Here is a 13,900-nt window from a genome sequence, read left to right on the forward strand (position 1 = left end):
TTGAGTTTGAATGGGAATGACACTTTGATTGACAGCTTTGTCTTCATTGTCTAGATGTCTAGCAGTACCTCTCTGCACTACTGCAAAATGCATTGCTGTTTCATTAACAGAGAGGGATGCAAATGCACAAATGCAATAGACAAACAGGGATGTGTTTCCAGCTCAGCACTATTAACAATTGAGGTGCTATAATTTGAGTCAAGTTCTTCATCCGAATGTGACGGCGGTTGTAAACATAGACCCCACTAGAGGAATTCCACCGGGAGACAAAGCAAGGGTTAGAGAGCCTCGTTTCCCTCTCCCTCTGCTCTAGGGTGGAAATGGTTAACATATCACTGTAATTGGCACCCGCAGCTGCTTGTCCTCTCCACAAACAGGAGGGGATGATTTTTCCCCCGGCCTCCCCCTCTCGTTCTCCCTCTCCTCTCTCACTCTCTTTCTGCAGCCTCTGCTTTGTGTGACAGCTGCCTAATTGGGCATTCTCCCCTCGTAGCGAGGCTGCCTCCTCTGGCCTCGACTGCTGACGAATGGCAGCGGATTACAGATGAGGACACAATGACCTGTTTGACCTTCCCGCAGCAGGGGGAGCAGAGGGAGGGGCCTGACGGGCCGGGCCCGGGCCCAGAGCCTCAGGTCACTGAAGGATGAGGTCGTGAGAAGGTGGAGGATCTGCCAGGTGGCCAATGACAGAGTGTCACATGACAGTAGCTTGATGTCAGTGTGTCAAGGGTAGACCGGTGGCACAGCATCCTCAAAAACACTTGCACGGATACACCGTAGCTTTTGCTTTAATCCCCAGCTCTCAAACTGATCGAAAACATCAGAAGGAGAGGCAGTGATATTTTTTTTCATTTTCTTGCTCTCATTTACATGTAATTTTTCTTCTGCTGGAATTGTAATGATGCTCATTATGCTCATAATGGTCTCCTGGGTTGGGTATATAATTATATACAGCAGACAGATATATTAAATAGATTTTTAATATTTCTAATACTTAAACATTCTAATGCTGTTATAGATTAAAATTGATTTGTGCCTGTTACATATGTATGTTGGCATAGGTTATTTAGCATTTAAAGTTGAGTGACAGTCCTACTTTAATAAAACTACTAGTAAGCCATTTGTAGTTCAAAAAATGTAATAAAAAAAAAGGACAGAAAGAAAAGGATTTGTGGTACTAGACCTGTTTAACTGAGCATCCAGACCCCCTCAACACAGCAACATTAGCTAAACCAATGGTGTATCTTTGGGGCGGAGATATCTATCTATCTATCTATCATCTATATCTATCTATATATATATATCTTATAAAATATCTATATATCTATCTATATATATATATATATATCTATCTATATATATATATATCTATATATCTATCTATATATATTGGTATTTGTACATGCTAGTTGCTAGCGTGTATAAACTCAAAACAGCTCTGGTATTTCTATATATATGATGCGATTTCAAGTATATTTCTATATTTAATGTTACAATTGGTAATAGATACATCCCTAGTTGCAAAGACCAAAGTATCAAACCAAAAGAGATATTCTTAATAAAGGTTTAGACTATGACACACCCTCCTAAAGTGGTCATTTAACACGCTTGGAGTGTTGCAAGCATGTTCGTGAATAGATAAGATTTGCCTAAAGTTGCAAAGACCAAAGTCTCAAACCCAAAGAAAGGTCTTAATAAAAAGTTCTCCCCTTTGCCACCGGTGCACCCTCCTAAAATGGCTCAATGTTTCGTTGTGAAAGCGAAAATACTTTGTTTGGCTTAAAACGTCACGGCTAGCGTAGTTGATGTATTTGGGATTTCAGAGTTGCATACACGCGGATGGAACTGTTTCTGATCCTGAGAGAGAAGAGAAAGGTGTGTTTTGACTCACGGCCCCCTTTGCCACCGATGATTCAAACGCAATGAGCAGTGTTGAGTACCATGCCAAATGTTCACGCAAAGAAAGGTGTAACTTTGATTCTCCCCTTTGCCACCGGTGCAATGTTGTTGAGACAATGTGTTTGTAATGTATAAGTCATTATAATCCGTAATTATGTCCTCACTGGATGCAACAAATAGCTTGTTTGTAATGGGTTTTATTGTTTTTGTCTTTTCGCGCTGGTGTTCTGACCGGGACACGCATCACAGCATGACAAGGGACATAATATTTCCGTTACACACTTGAAGCATTCGGCCAATCACAACATACTGGATAACATGCTGGCCAATCAGAGCACACCTAGCTTTTCAGACCGATGACCTTTGTAAAAATTGACATGTTTCAGAAAGGTGGGGCATAGAGGAGAAACAATAATGTACAGTATGTGGAAAATAATGTGTTTTTTGAACCTTAAACCGCATAAACACATTTCATTACACCAAATACACCAAATAATGTTTTTTTTTAGCAACATCATATGACCCCTTTAAAGGCACTAGGCTAATGACTGTATTTTTCTTAATGCCAGCACCTTCAGAATTTCACAGCATATGTGCAACAGACTAATGATCCAAATGAGCCCTTTTTTTCTCCAGATCATTTACTGCACACATTGGAAAGCCATGGTTAGACTTTCTCCGTTAATAAAGAGGAGGGGGGAAAAATAAGAAATTCTATCACTAACCGGTACAAGGAAAGTTCAAGCTGTAAAGCACTTGTCTGCTGAAGCATTTCAGCTTGGCATAGCTTTCTTAGCTGACTGTAGTAGTCATGAAGCCATGACCAGTCTATGCTCCACTTCACCCACATACACACACACACATACTCTTGCACTATAAAAGCAAGTGTGCGGCGACAGGGCAGAGCATCTTCTAAGACACAAAATGCAGGCTGTCAGAATGGCTGGCGGAGCCTTGTTCCTGTCACGCTGCCAGGATGCAATATCACTCAGCTGAGGTAGAAAGCCGTCAGTTGTAAAATATGATGAATTATCCCTATTCAGCAGAGAGTGGGCCGTCTGTGGGCGTGTGCCTCTCTGTGTGTACGCGAAAGTACGTGAGGGTGCATAAAAAGAGGCTACGCCTGTGTATGTGTTTGAGTCTGTTTTGTGTGACTGAGCACTGACGGTGTAGTTGCGGCACACATAAGAGTGTGTGGGCGAGAAAAAGAGTGAGAGAGACCAGCCACGGGGTTACTACAGGTTTAATGGCGACTTTGTTGTGCACGCACTTAGCTGCTTTCAGAGTTGAGTTGCTCAGTGCAAGCGTCTAATCCCCCACCCGTGTGCTCACACACTTGATTATTGGCCTTGGTTATCTGCCTAGAGGACAAGCTGCTGCCCCCCTCCTTCTCTGGTCAGGGCTAGGGCACTGAGGGTTGCCAACCCCAAAGAAAGAAGAAGAGAGAGACAGAAGGAGAGAGAAAAGAGGGGCAAGATGTTGTTGAGGTGTATTAGTATTCAGACAGAGCCTTACAGCCTGCAGAGCAAATTGATTACTACACTGTACCTGCTCTTGGTGTCACAGCTCCGTAAGAAGGCAAGATCGTATATTGTATATCAGTGTGGGCATGGCAGAAATATCTCCTCCAAATTGCCGGGACCATTGTGAATTTGTGCTTTCTGAAGTTGTGAATAAGTCTGATTACTTTCTGATTTGTCTGAATGGTTTGACATGTTTCGGCAGGTTTAGGTTGTTGAAATTTAACTTGGTGCATTGTGTTTTTTCCCTTATTTAAAATGTTTTACATAAAGATATAGCAGTTTCTGCAGGGATTACGTATTTCTGAAGGCCAACCTAAAAGTTGTTGGTTCCCTTGAACAATTGGATTTTTTTTTTTTGACTTTTGGATTATTGCAGAAAATAAGATCTGTGACCAACAAAGGTTTGAGATGCTTACTCAACTTGTTCATCAAGATCACATTGTTCTTGTTCATCTTCTGACCACAAAGTTTATGAATTTTGAAGCCTAAATACAGTCGCCGGAAGTAAAAAGATGAAGTTAGCAAACAAACTACACCACGGTCGCATGACTTTAACATAATCCCCATTAAGCCTCTGGCAACTCTTTAAATATTTATGTAAAATCCAATACAAGTTGTAAAGTTTCAGTTATTCTGTGAGGGTTTTTTTTTTTTTTTTTTTTTTTTTTTTTTTTACCTTTTTGTAATCCTTATTCTTAAATTCTCATCCAGGAAATCATGAACATCTGGAAAAGTCATGGGGCATTTGAATATTGTTGTGGACAGTGGGGTCAAATGGCTGAGATCCACTGGCCTAGGCTCATTGTGCGTGACATGTACCATATATTGCCAGTAACTTATAATGATCTCACATCCTGGAAAAAGTGGAAGCTTGTCTTTTTTGGATGAGGATGTTGCTGAGTTATCTCTAAAGACTCGAGCAAATGACGTGAGGGTTATGACGCACATACTGACCCTTCATTTGACCCTTAAGGCAATGGTGCAGTGCATGTTTATTTGTTTTATGAATAATAAAAGTGTTCATTGCTTCCCCCTCAATTTGGACTATCAGAACAATGGTATATTGCACTTTAGACTGTGACTTCTGTTTATTTTGTCATGCACTTTTTGTGTTTGGTTTTGCAAGTACAGTTGCACGTTGCATTACTGGCAGGCGATGTGCTATACTTGGTCAGAGCTGTTTACATAATGACTGGCATAAACTATGATCCTGATAAACATGATCTCTTGAGTTAGGGCGAAGGGTGACTTTTTTAAAGAGCCATGGGCTCTTGTTGTATAACTATTAATTTCTAGCAGCTTCTTTCTCACAGAAAGTATTCTAATGCAAATTCTTTTTTTTCCCTGTGTGGAGCCTAAAAAAGGTCACAGCACTTGTTTTCTGAAGGTTGTGTCCAAGTTCACAAACCAAAAACTTCCACTCAAGTACTTAACGTGGTGAAATACTTCTGGCATTTTCATGATCTGTTTTTTTGGGCACGGACTGATTCCCATGCTCACGTTCCCCAAGTCATTTCCAATCCTGGAAACTCTGCCATTTACCACAGTCAATTAGGAGTACAAATATATTTCCTGGTTGTGGGCAGTAATTAATTTTTTTTCCTTGATGAGCTTTAGCACTCTCAGTATCACTTCAGTATGTCATTTGTTTTTTTAGCTGAACCGACAAAGATGCATGTTATTCTGTAGCTGCATATGAACACACTTGGTCTTTTCAAAGTGTTCCAGTTAACATTACGCTGCCATCATAAATCTACAAGTCTAAGGTCAAGACTATTACTTGTGGCAAGACCCTGGAATTATGCTTGGAGTCTTGTGACAGTACACGCAGGGGCCCCCCATATATATTTCTGATGTCCACTTGGGAAAGGGTTCCTTTCTTCTAACTCATCTTAGGGTCATCATAATGTAGGTCAGACTCATGCTTTTACTAAGTCAGAGATTGCACTTGGCAAAGCCCTAACTAAAGGGGTGTGCCCCAGCTGGGAAATGTCAATGCATGATGCCCATAATGCTTGTTTGGAAGTAGGTCACAGTGACCTAGTTTGAATGGTGCATGGCCCTAATTGACTGAGTCACCCAACGCTATCTTAGGAATGTGTTGTTGTAGGTCCACAGGCTTTTGTTGCCTACGTGTGCAACCAAAGGATAACAACAACTTAGCAGTTGCAGTGGCACAACTATGTCCAAAATTCTTTTTTTATTTTGAGAGCTAGACGGTGGGTATGAACGCACAATGCAAGGGCAGCTTTGTCGCTTTTTATTAGGACCTAATGCTTTGTATGGACGCCAGCTGTTGCATCAACTCAAACGGCCCCCGCGGAGTGAGTGACCTTGACTTCAAACAGGGCATGGAGCAGGTTTTGCTCCTTTTGCCTCATCATGCATTTTAAATAGCCTAAATGGATTACAGTTTCTGGACGGTGGATGTAATTTATGATCTGGTATTTTTTGGGGGGGTCAATTAATCTTCCAGCCTTGCAGTTGAGAAATGAGGGATCCAGTCCAGATATCAGATCCTCTCCATTTATATCAAGCCAGTCGTTTTACAGGGATTTTTATTTCTCAGGTAACTCATTCAGGAGCCGTGTTGCCCTGCACTGATGGAGATAATATTGTGACGAAAAACCCTGAAAAGAACTGAGTGAACAGACTCCTATATAAAAGGGTTTTTGTCAAAAATAGGCTACTACAATCACTTCTCACAGTTATTCTGAAGCTCATAGCTGCCAGAAAATCATAGCTTTTTCATACTTGCAAAGCTTTGATTTGAAAGTTTTTACCGAATACATTATTAAAACGGCTGATTTCTTTAAAGATTTTTTTCTTTTCTTATGTCAGATATTGAATATCTCTTAAGAGATCAGATAAGTGTGTTAAAGTAATTGTTTATCTGTTTAACAGGGTGAAGGTGTTGTCAGTATTGTGTTTCCTCTTTTCATTGGATTAGGACAACAAGCTACAGTGGCCTATTGACAGAAGTATAGAATGAAGTGTTGTTGTTGTTGGCCCAAATCAATTACCTTCTCCCACTATTTGACACATTTTATATAATGCTTTGTCAGACAAAACTTACATTTTCACAGTCAGATTCAGCTTCCAAACAATTTTTATGAAATTCCCCAACTATTTCATTGACAAATATCATTATACTATATCGTTATCATAACATCCATACATTAGAGCTGAAATATACTTAGATTCAGTAGGGTTAGGCAATAGGCATGCATTTTATTTTATTTTATTTTATTTTGAAGTTCCATTAATGTTTAGAAGTCTGTTCTATAATGATTTGTCTTTAGAGATAATATCCAGATTAGAGCTATTTTGATTGTGTAGTGGCATAGGAGTTTCTCAGGCCTGTCACTCTCACACCCCTGTGACCTATATGTTGATAAGGTCATACCGTACTGTCCACCCCCTGTCAGCCCCAGCAAAGTAGAACAACCAGAGGTGCCAATTATGAGCAGAACAAATCAACCATAGTCATTGACCTTCACATTGACCATAGAGCACTGACAAGGTCAGCCTTGTGTGTATTCCATGATTAAGTACTTACAATCTCATTATGTTTTCGTTTTCCTATGAAGTGCAGACTTTGTTGTGACATTGGTAGTGCTGCACCAAGAGGCTTGAGTTGTGTTGTGAGTATAGTGTTTAGCAGGCTTGTACATATGCACAATAAATGTGTCAGTCTGCAGAGCCAGTGGCACTGTGTGATCCAGAGGTGGTATATTTTGAGATAATGTAGTGAGAGCAACTACGGTAACATAGAAGTGAACGACTAGGCTGCATCATGTGGGCGTTCATTCTCCAGGCACTGACACTGACTGCAGAGAGGGTGAGAGAGAGATACCTATGTCTATCAAACCAGCCAGCAACGTCTAGGCTGAGTAAATGTTTGTCAGAAATTGTCCGAAATGAACTTTTTGCGCACTGATTAAATATATCAGTTCATATATAACATACTGGATTTAATATAAAATTGATCAAATGTAAGATAACATAAAACAGAAATACTGTTTAATAATAAATGGGCCATTTTCGTCACTTTTGCTCCATTTTTGCTCTGAGCCCTGTTCAATTTCTGAACCTGTCCGTCATTAAAGATAATTAGGAAAAAACTTCCAAATACCTGTTAGCTTTCTGTGGTTGTCTTACAAAGAATTGAGTCCTCAATTGACAGTTTTGTGGGTCTAACTTGGCAAGAGTTCTGTCAAAACATTTAATCCTCTTCAGGATACTGTGCTTTATTTTTATTTTTTTACCTAATATCTGTCAAATCAATCAAGTAGTCTTTAAAGCCCTGTGTATTCAGTTTTAATGAGATTTAGCAAGCTAATTCCTACTGCTTAAGATTCCGGAGAAGAGAAGAAAAACCTTAGGAAGATGGTTGTTGCTATGATGGTACAGAAAGAGTCTTGATAGAATCCCTTTCAGTATATAAGTGGGATCCATCTTTAGGTCATAACTTTTGGCACTTTTTGGCCTTGCTTGCTAACACAACATTTTGATTTATCATTGTAAATAACCTGATGTCTAGTCTTTAAAAATTCAAGGATCAAAGACAGAAACACTTTACTTGTTTATAATATCTTTTTCCCCTTAAATTGATCAACATAGGAAATGTTAAACTACATGTTAAAGATTAGCTGAATTTGCTTTGTTGAATACAGTAATGTGTGCTATGCATTATCTAGCTAATCATTTTCATAATAATTCGTGTTTCTCTCTCATGTGCAGGACCATCACCAGCTGACCTTGTGGACAGAATTGCTGGATGTAAGCAGTGATTTCACTCACAACCCTGGAGCTTTGAAGTACAAATCCAGTGCCATGGAATCCCACAAGACTTGACAGCATTACGATCCTGTACTTATCTTAACAATGGCAAACATGATTTTAAACGACATTCATGCTTAGCTCTTGCCTCCTTTTTGGGGGAATGGCTGTGAATCTTCATCATACCTTTCATTTACCTAAAAAAACAAGGTTTGGAAGCTAAAAACTGTAAGGTCTCTTGGCAGAACGTAACAGAACAATTTTCCTTCTATTGTGGTGGCTAACCATACAAGGGACTGTAGTATTGAACATGACTCATGGGGAAGAGCCTGGCCCTGAAACACACCAGGATTCTGCTGTATTAACATATCTGGAAGGCTTACTAATGCATCAGGTAGCAGGAGGACAGGGTGCGGAGGCAACACAGAGTGGAAGCCAAGAGCAGAGGAATAAGGACGGGACAGGGCATGCACAGCCTAGTCATGACACTCGACAGGTGCAGAACCGAACAAATTCCCACTGTGGAGCCTCACAGCACCTCAGAAAAGCTCGTCTCCTCAACTCAGAGGCCTGGACGGAGAGTGAGACTCAACGGAGGTCAGCACCCGCCGTTGCACTCAATGGGCAAAGTGAAAACCACCACAGTAGCCAGAACGGTACCTCCCAGGATAAAGGAGAGAGTACACTTCTAGCTAGTTTGCTGCAGTCTTTCAGTTCTCGACTTCAAAACGTGACCCTACCACAGCAGATTATCCAAGGCTTGAGGCCACCGGATGTCCCCTGCCAGATAAGCAAGCCTGCACAAGAAGACAGGGCAGATGTGCCTTGCCACAGACCAGCCTCGAGCCACCTCAAAGGGTTAGTGAGCAAGAGCAAAATGCAGAATCACAGTAACAGTGTGCCTTATCAACGTCGACGGTCTAGCCAGGAAAGTTTTTCAGAATCTCCTAAAGCACTGCAGAACAGTTCTATCTCCCCATCTCCTGAGTCTCTATCTTGTACTGAGCGCCTAAAAGCTGTGGCAAACCTGGTAAATATCAGATCAAGCCCTGCTCCATCGCCCAAACCAAGTGTGGCCTGTAGTCAACTGGCTCTGTTGCTCTCCAGTGAGGCCCACCTGCAACAGTACTCTCGAGAACATGCCCTAAAAGCCCAACTCTCTGGACGATCAGCCAGTGAAAGACTATCCGCCATGGCCACACAGCAGACACAAGATAAACAACCTACAACTTCAGGCCAGACTCATGGACTAAGTCTCTTACACACCAAGAATGGAATACCTTCACAAATGTCAACCAGCTCCAGTCGACAAAGTCCAAGCCTGAGCTCAGGACAAAGAAGGACAGAAGGTTCCATGCGCACAGGACAACCCTTTAGAGAGCGTCGACCTTTTGAGAAACAAGGCAGACCATCACAGAACTGCAGCAGTCTTCTACTTCAGCTTCTCAACAGTCACAACACCTCACAGCGAATTAATGGACAAGGTCACCTGAAAGACGACCTCAGTACCTTTGGCACTCTGGCCTCTCCACTTTTTTCAGACAGCGAGCACTCAAACCCTGACAGCAGTCTTACAAAAGACAGCAGCGATGCTGAGAGCACTTACTCTAGTTGCTCTCCTATTGACCTTTCTCTGAAGAACAGAACAAATGTACAAACACCAGTATCTACTTCATCCTCACCTGTACTGGACAGAGTCCCAGAGTCTTCGTTAAACAGGTGGAAGCCTGAGAGTCCACCTGTCAAAGTTTCCTCAGATCACGGGGAGGTGGACACCTGTTCAGAGATGAAACCTCATCACAAGGTCACTCTATTACAGTTGCTCTTGGATCACAAAAACAATGAGAGAGTAAACAAAGGTCTGGATAATCCAGATTTGCTGCAAACTGTAATCCCTAAGGTCACTAGTGCATCTACAAGTAGCCAGAGTGTTTTCAGTACAGTTAGGTGTAAGGACATAAGTGACCTTAGTGGACACTGTGGATTGAGTTGTAGAAGTCCCAAACTCTTGCCAACTTTCTCCCAAAGCAGAGACTCTGACAGCAGTGCATCTCCTTATACACTTTATGGGTCTCCCCATTCTCAGTCTGTCCCATTGGATCTTTGTAAAGCAAAACAACCTGCAAGTGATGTAAGAGTAAAAGAACCTGCTTTTAGTGCTAGTAAATTGTTACAGAATTTAGCTCAGAGTGGAAAACAAAACCATGACATTTCTCCTCCAGTACTGGCACCTTTACCCCCTATCAAACTCATGACCCAAGAGCTGAAAGTTAACCATCCTCCAACTTTACTTGAGAGACTCACTGCACCAATTCAGAGAAATAACACACTGTGGGAAGAGGCCAAAGCAAAAACTTCAGCTGTGCCCGAAGCAACACAGCATGTCTCCGAGATTGAGAATCTGCTTGAAAGACGTACAGTTCTACAACTTCTTTTGGGCAATGCACCTCAGAAAGAAAAGGTAGGCAGTAAACGAAAACGAGAACATAGTAAAAATAGTTCTGTGGAAAAACCAACATATCAGGCAACTGGCCAACCAAATGGTCCTCCTTTGGATATTACAATTAAAACTGAGCCTGTTGAAGAGGGTCATATGCATGACTATAACAAAATATCAGTACATGAGCCTAGAAAAAGCACCAGTTATCATTCTCATGAAAGCATCAAACAAGAACCATTGTCCCCAGAGGCTCCCACCAGAGATGGTCTTCTCTGTCATCTCCTAAAGAAACGACCCAACAAAACCCTACAGCCAAACAAAGTAGAAAACCTAAACAAGAGTTGTGTCAAAGAAGAATCAGTTGAAACCCAGGGACCAACAATCCCAAAGAAGCGGAAATTTTCAATAGAACTAGAATATCATAACTCCTCAACTCTGCATAACAGGGATTTGGAACATTTTGGTAGCATGAACGAAGACAATAGTGGTTGTTTTGCCGCCAGAGATCTAGAGACAAGAGAGGCCAGAGACCCATCAAGCCCCCCAGAGGCTGACAGTCCACCAGCTAGGTTTCCACCTTATGAGTCTAACGAAAACCGAAGTTTCAATGTTCTAAAGCAGCTGCTTCTTTCAGACAACTGCTTGAAGGAATTGTCTCAGCCAAGGGGTACATTCAGTTCACCATCACATACTGTGCTGAATGGGAATACAATCAAGCAATCATGTAATGAAGGTGAAATTCAAAACTTTCACCAGAGCTTGAGTCCCAGCAATCCATCTTCTAAAAAAGCAAGCAGTCACAGGCAAGAAACTCCCCATGTTACACAGCAGGAGCCTGCAAGTTCAAAAATCGATTACAGCACCACAAAGAATTTGAAGGGCCCTGCAAAGATGGTTAATGGAGATGATCAAACACACAAGTATGGGCCAGACTCACCTCGGTTTACCAAGACTAACCCTATTTTGTACTATATGCTTCAGAGGAGCAATGCACAACTGGCTAAAGAGGGGGAGGGCTTGGAAGTAGGTTTGGGACAAATACAGGCAAAGGTCAAAAATGAGTCATCAGATGATACTGAGGCCTTTGAACTTTGAAAAAAAAAAAACACAATTACAATGGAACACTTAGTTGTGACTCAACACGGCTAAACGGGTCATTGAAGAAATATTAGTTTTGAGACTGTGAATCAGCATCTGTGCTTAAACTACAAATGTGCTTCTTTTTTATTCTCTCTGCTTCTTATCTACTTTTGTTTTTATTGAGGCATCTCACATTTTTCACTTGAATTATGTGTCATTTAGTTCACAAAAAGACCATGAAACCAAAGTTCATTTAAATATTTATAAGCACTACTTTCTGGCTGATTTCTTTCCTACGTTCTAAGGGGCAAAGAAAATGAAAGTTTTCTACAAAAGGTCTATGACAGATTTGCCCTCATGTATTTGTAACAATATCAGTTCCTACTCCGTTTTCCACACATGGGTAGACTTTTGGCCTCAGGCAGTGAGTTATGATGCACCGATGCACATGATAATCTGTATAAACAGATTGTGCCTCAGCAGTTGTTAGTGAATATTCTTCAATTTACCATGCTGAAATGAAGAAATAACTATATATTGTTACTTTGTCTATGCCAGGAAGGCATTAAATGTCAGTATTTATAAATTCAAATAAATGAAATCGGTTGCCCTTTTAAAAGGATAGGCATCTCTCATTGGTTCTGTATTGTTTGGATAAAATAACAGCAATGTTAAAGCTGTATATTTGTTATCATGATTGGATAATATGGAATATGAATCCACCAGTATTACAACATGATATCTAGATATCTATGGTATGTGAAGTGTGTATACTTTTATGTTATCAGTGTCCTCTTTAATTTCTCTCTCTCCCATTGAAAACAATGTTGTGATGTGCTTTATTCTTTATTCTGCATTCTCAGCATTTAGCCTACCTGTGTCAAGACAGAAATGGATTTTTGCAATACTCTAGAAGATGATGAATGAAAATCACAAGAGTTACTACAAATGACTGCTTTTTGCTCTTATGTTTTGTATTTGTGTATTTTATGAACAGGTCTTGGTATTAGCATGTCATAAGATGTTTGTTCTATTATGCAAGAGAGTGTTGCATCGACTTGAGACAAATCAGCCCAATCTCAGCTGTCTGTCATGTTAATGAATACATTGATCTAATAAAGGTTGTTTAATAATGTTTGTGGTATTAAGGCCATTCCCACAAAAATATGTTTGCTCATGGGATGTTTTACAGTCTTACGTTTGACATGTTTTTTCATCAATCTTAAAGACTCGTTATAAACTATATTTATGTACATAGCATAATCTTTATGAAAGACAGCTATTTTGTATGAATGAAAAGCATTTTAGTTTTGAAATTTCTTAAAGAGACTTCAAAGTAAATGCCATGTGAATATGTATTCTAGAGGATGATTTTTGTCCTTCTTTTGCATGTTTCCTGATTAAACTATGATAATCTGTTCTGCAATATCTTGTGTTATGTCAGATATTTAAGAGTACACTGCTGCCTGTTGCATGCAGATGCATGAGAAAGGTTCTTATGTATTACTGAACATGGGGAAATTCAAAGTCTTAAGCATATATATATATATATTTTGTCATGGAGCCCAATACATAAAAATGTGATCTGTATGTCATGAGAAATAGACCGCTAGGCAAAATGTTTAAACTTTTGAAACAAATGTGCATATGAAGATATTTATTTTGTTTTTACTCAATTTTATTTTTTACAAGGAGAAACCCAAACAGGTTGAACAATCATGTTCCATCAAGATGAATTACACTTACACTTCAAAGACTTTGGTTTTGAAATATTGTTTTGATGCAGGCTAACTGCGATACATTTGAGTATTATTGTGTATCATTATTTCTAAAAATACATTTCATTTGGGTGTTTACTTGCACAGATTTCGAATAAAGTTCTGAAATAATAAACCAGAATAAACCTGTCGTTTGTCTTGCAATGTTTTTTCCCCCTTACTATACTGTCCTGATTTATGTCTCAGGTAGCGTATGACCTGTGCTTGACCCCTGGCTGCACAAAAACTGATTTTACATGCAAAAAGGAAGTTAGCAGGAATCTGTTAAGAGTGTGTTTGTTGTACATGGAAACCTTTTCTTTGGCTGACTAAACCTTGCTGTTGAACTAAATTTTATCTGCTGTGCCCTGAGTCATGACCTTAATTCCTGTCGTTCGCTGTGACATAGATGTGAGAGG

At 40.2% G+C, this 13,900-nt stretch overlaps 1 protein-coding gene across 2 annotated transcripts in view; it reads left to right on the top strand.

The window, feature by feature from the left end:
* nrip1a (nuclear receptor interacting protein 1a) overlaps window positions 1-13,627 on the top strand; it is a 33,961-nt gene extending 20,334 nt beyond the window's left edge. For both annotated transcript variants that reach the window (XM_042739710.1, XM_019117292.2), the window contains one exon: window positions 8,166-13,627. In XM_042739710.1, the coding sequence (XP_042595644.1) occupies window positions 8,515-11,739 (3,225 nt within the window). In that variant the 5' untranslated portion in view covers window positions 8,166-8,514 and the 3' untranslated portion in view covers window positions 11,740-13,627. The remainder of the gene's footprint in view (window positions 1-8,165) is intronic.
* Window positions 13,628-13,900: the final 273 nt, after the last annotated feature.

The sequence above is a fragment of the Cyprinus carpio genome, chromosome B15, assembly GCF_018340385.1.
Source record: "Cyprinus carpio isolate SPL01 chromosome B15, ASM1834038v1, whole genome shotgun sequence".
NCBI lineage: Eukaryota > Metazoa > Chordata > Actinopteri > Cypriniformes > Cyprinidae > Cyprinus > Cyprinus carpio.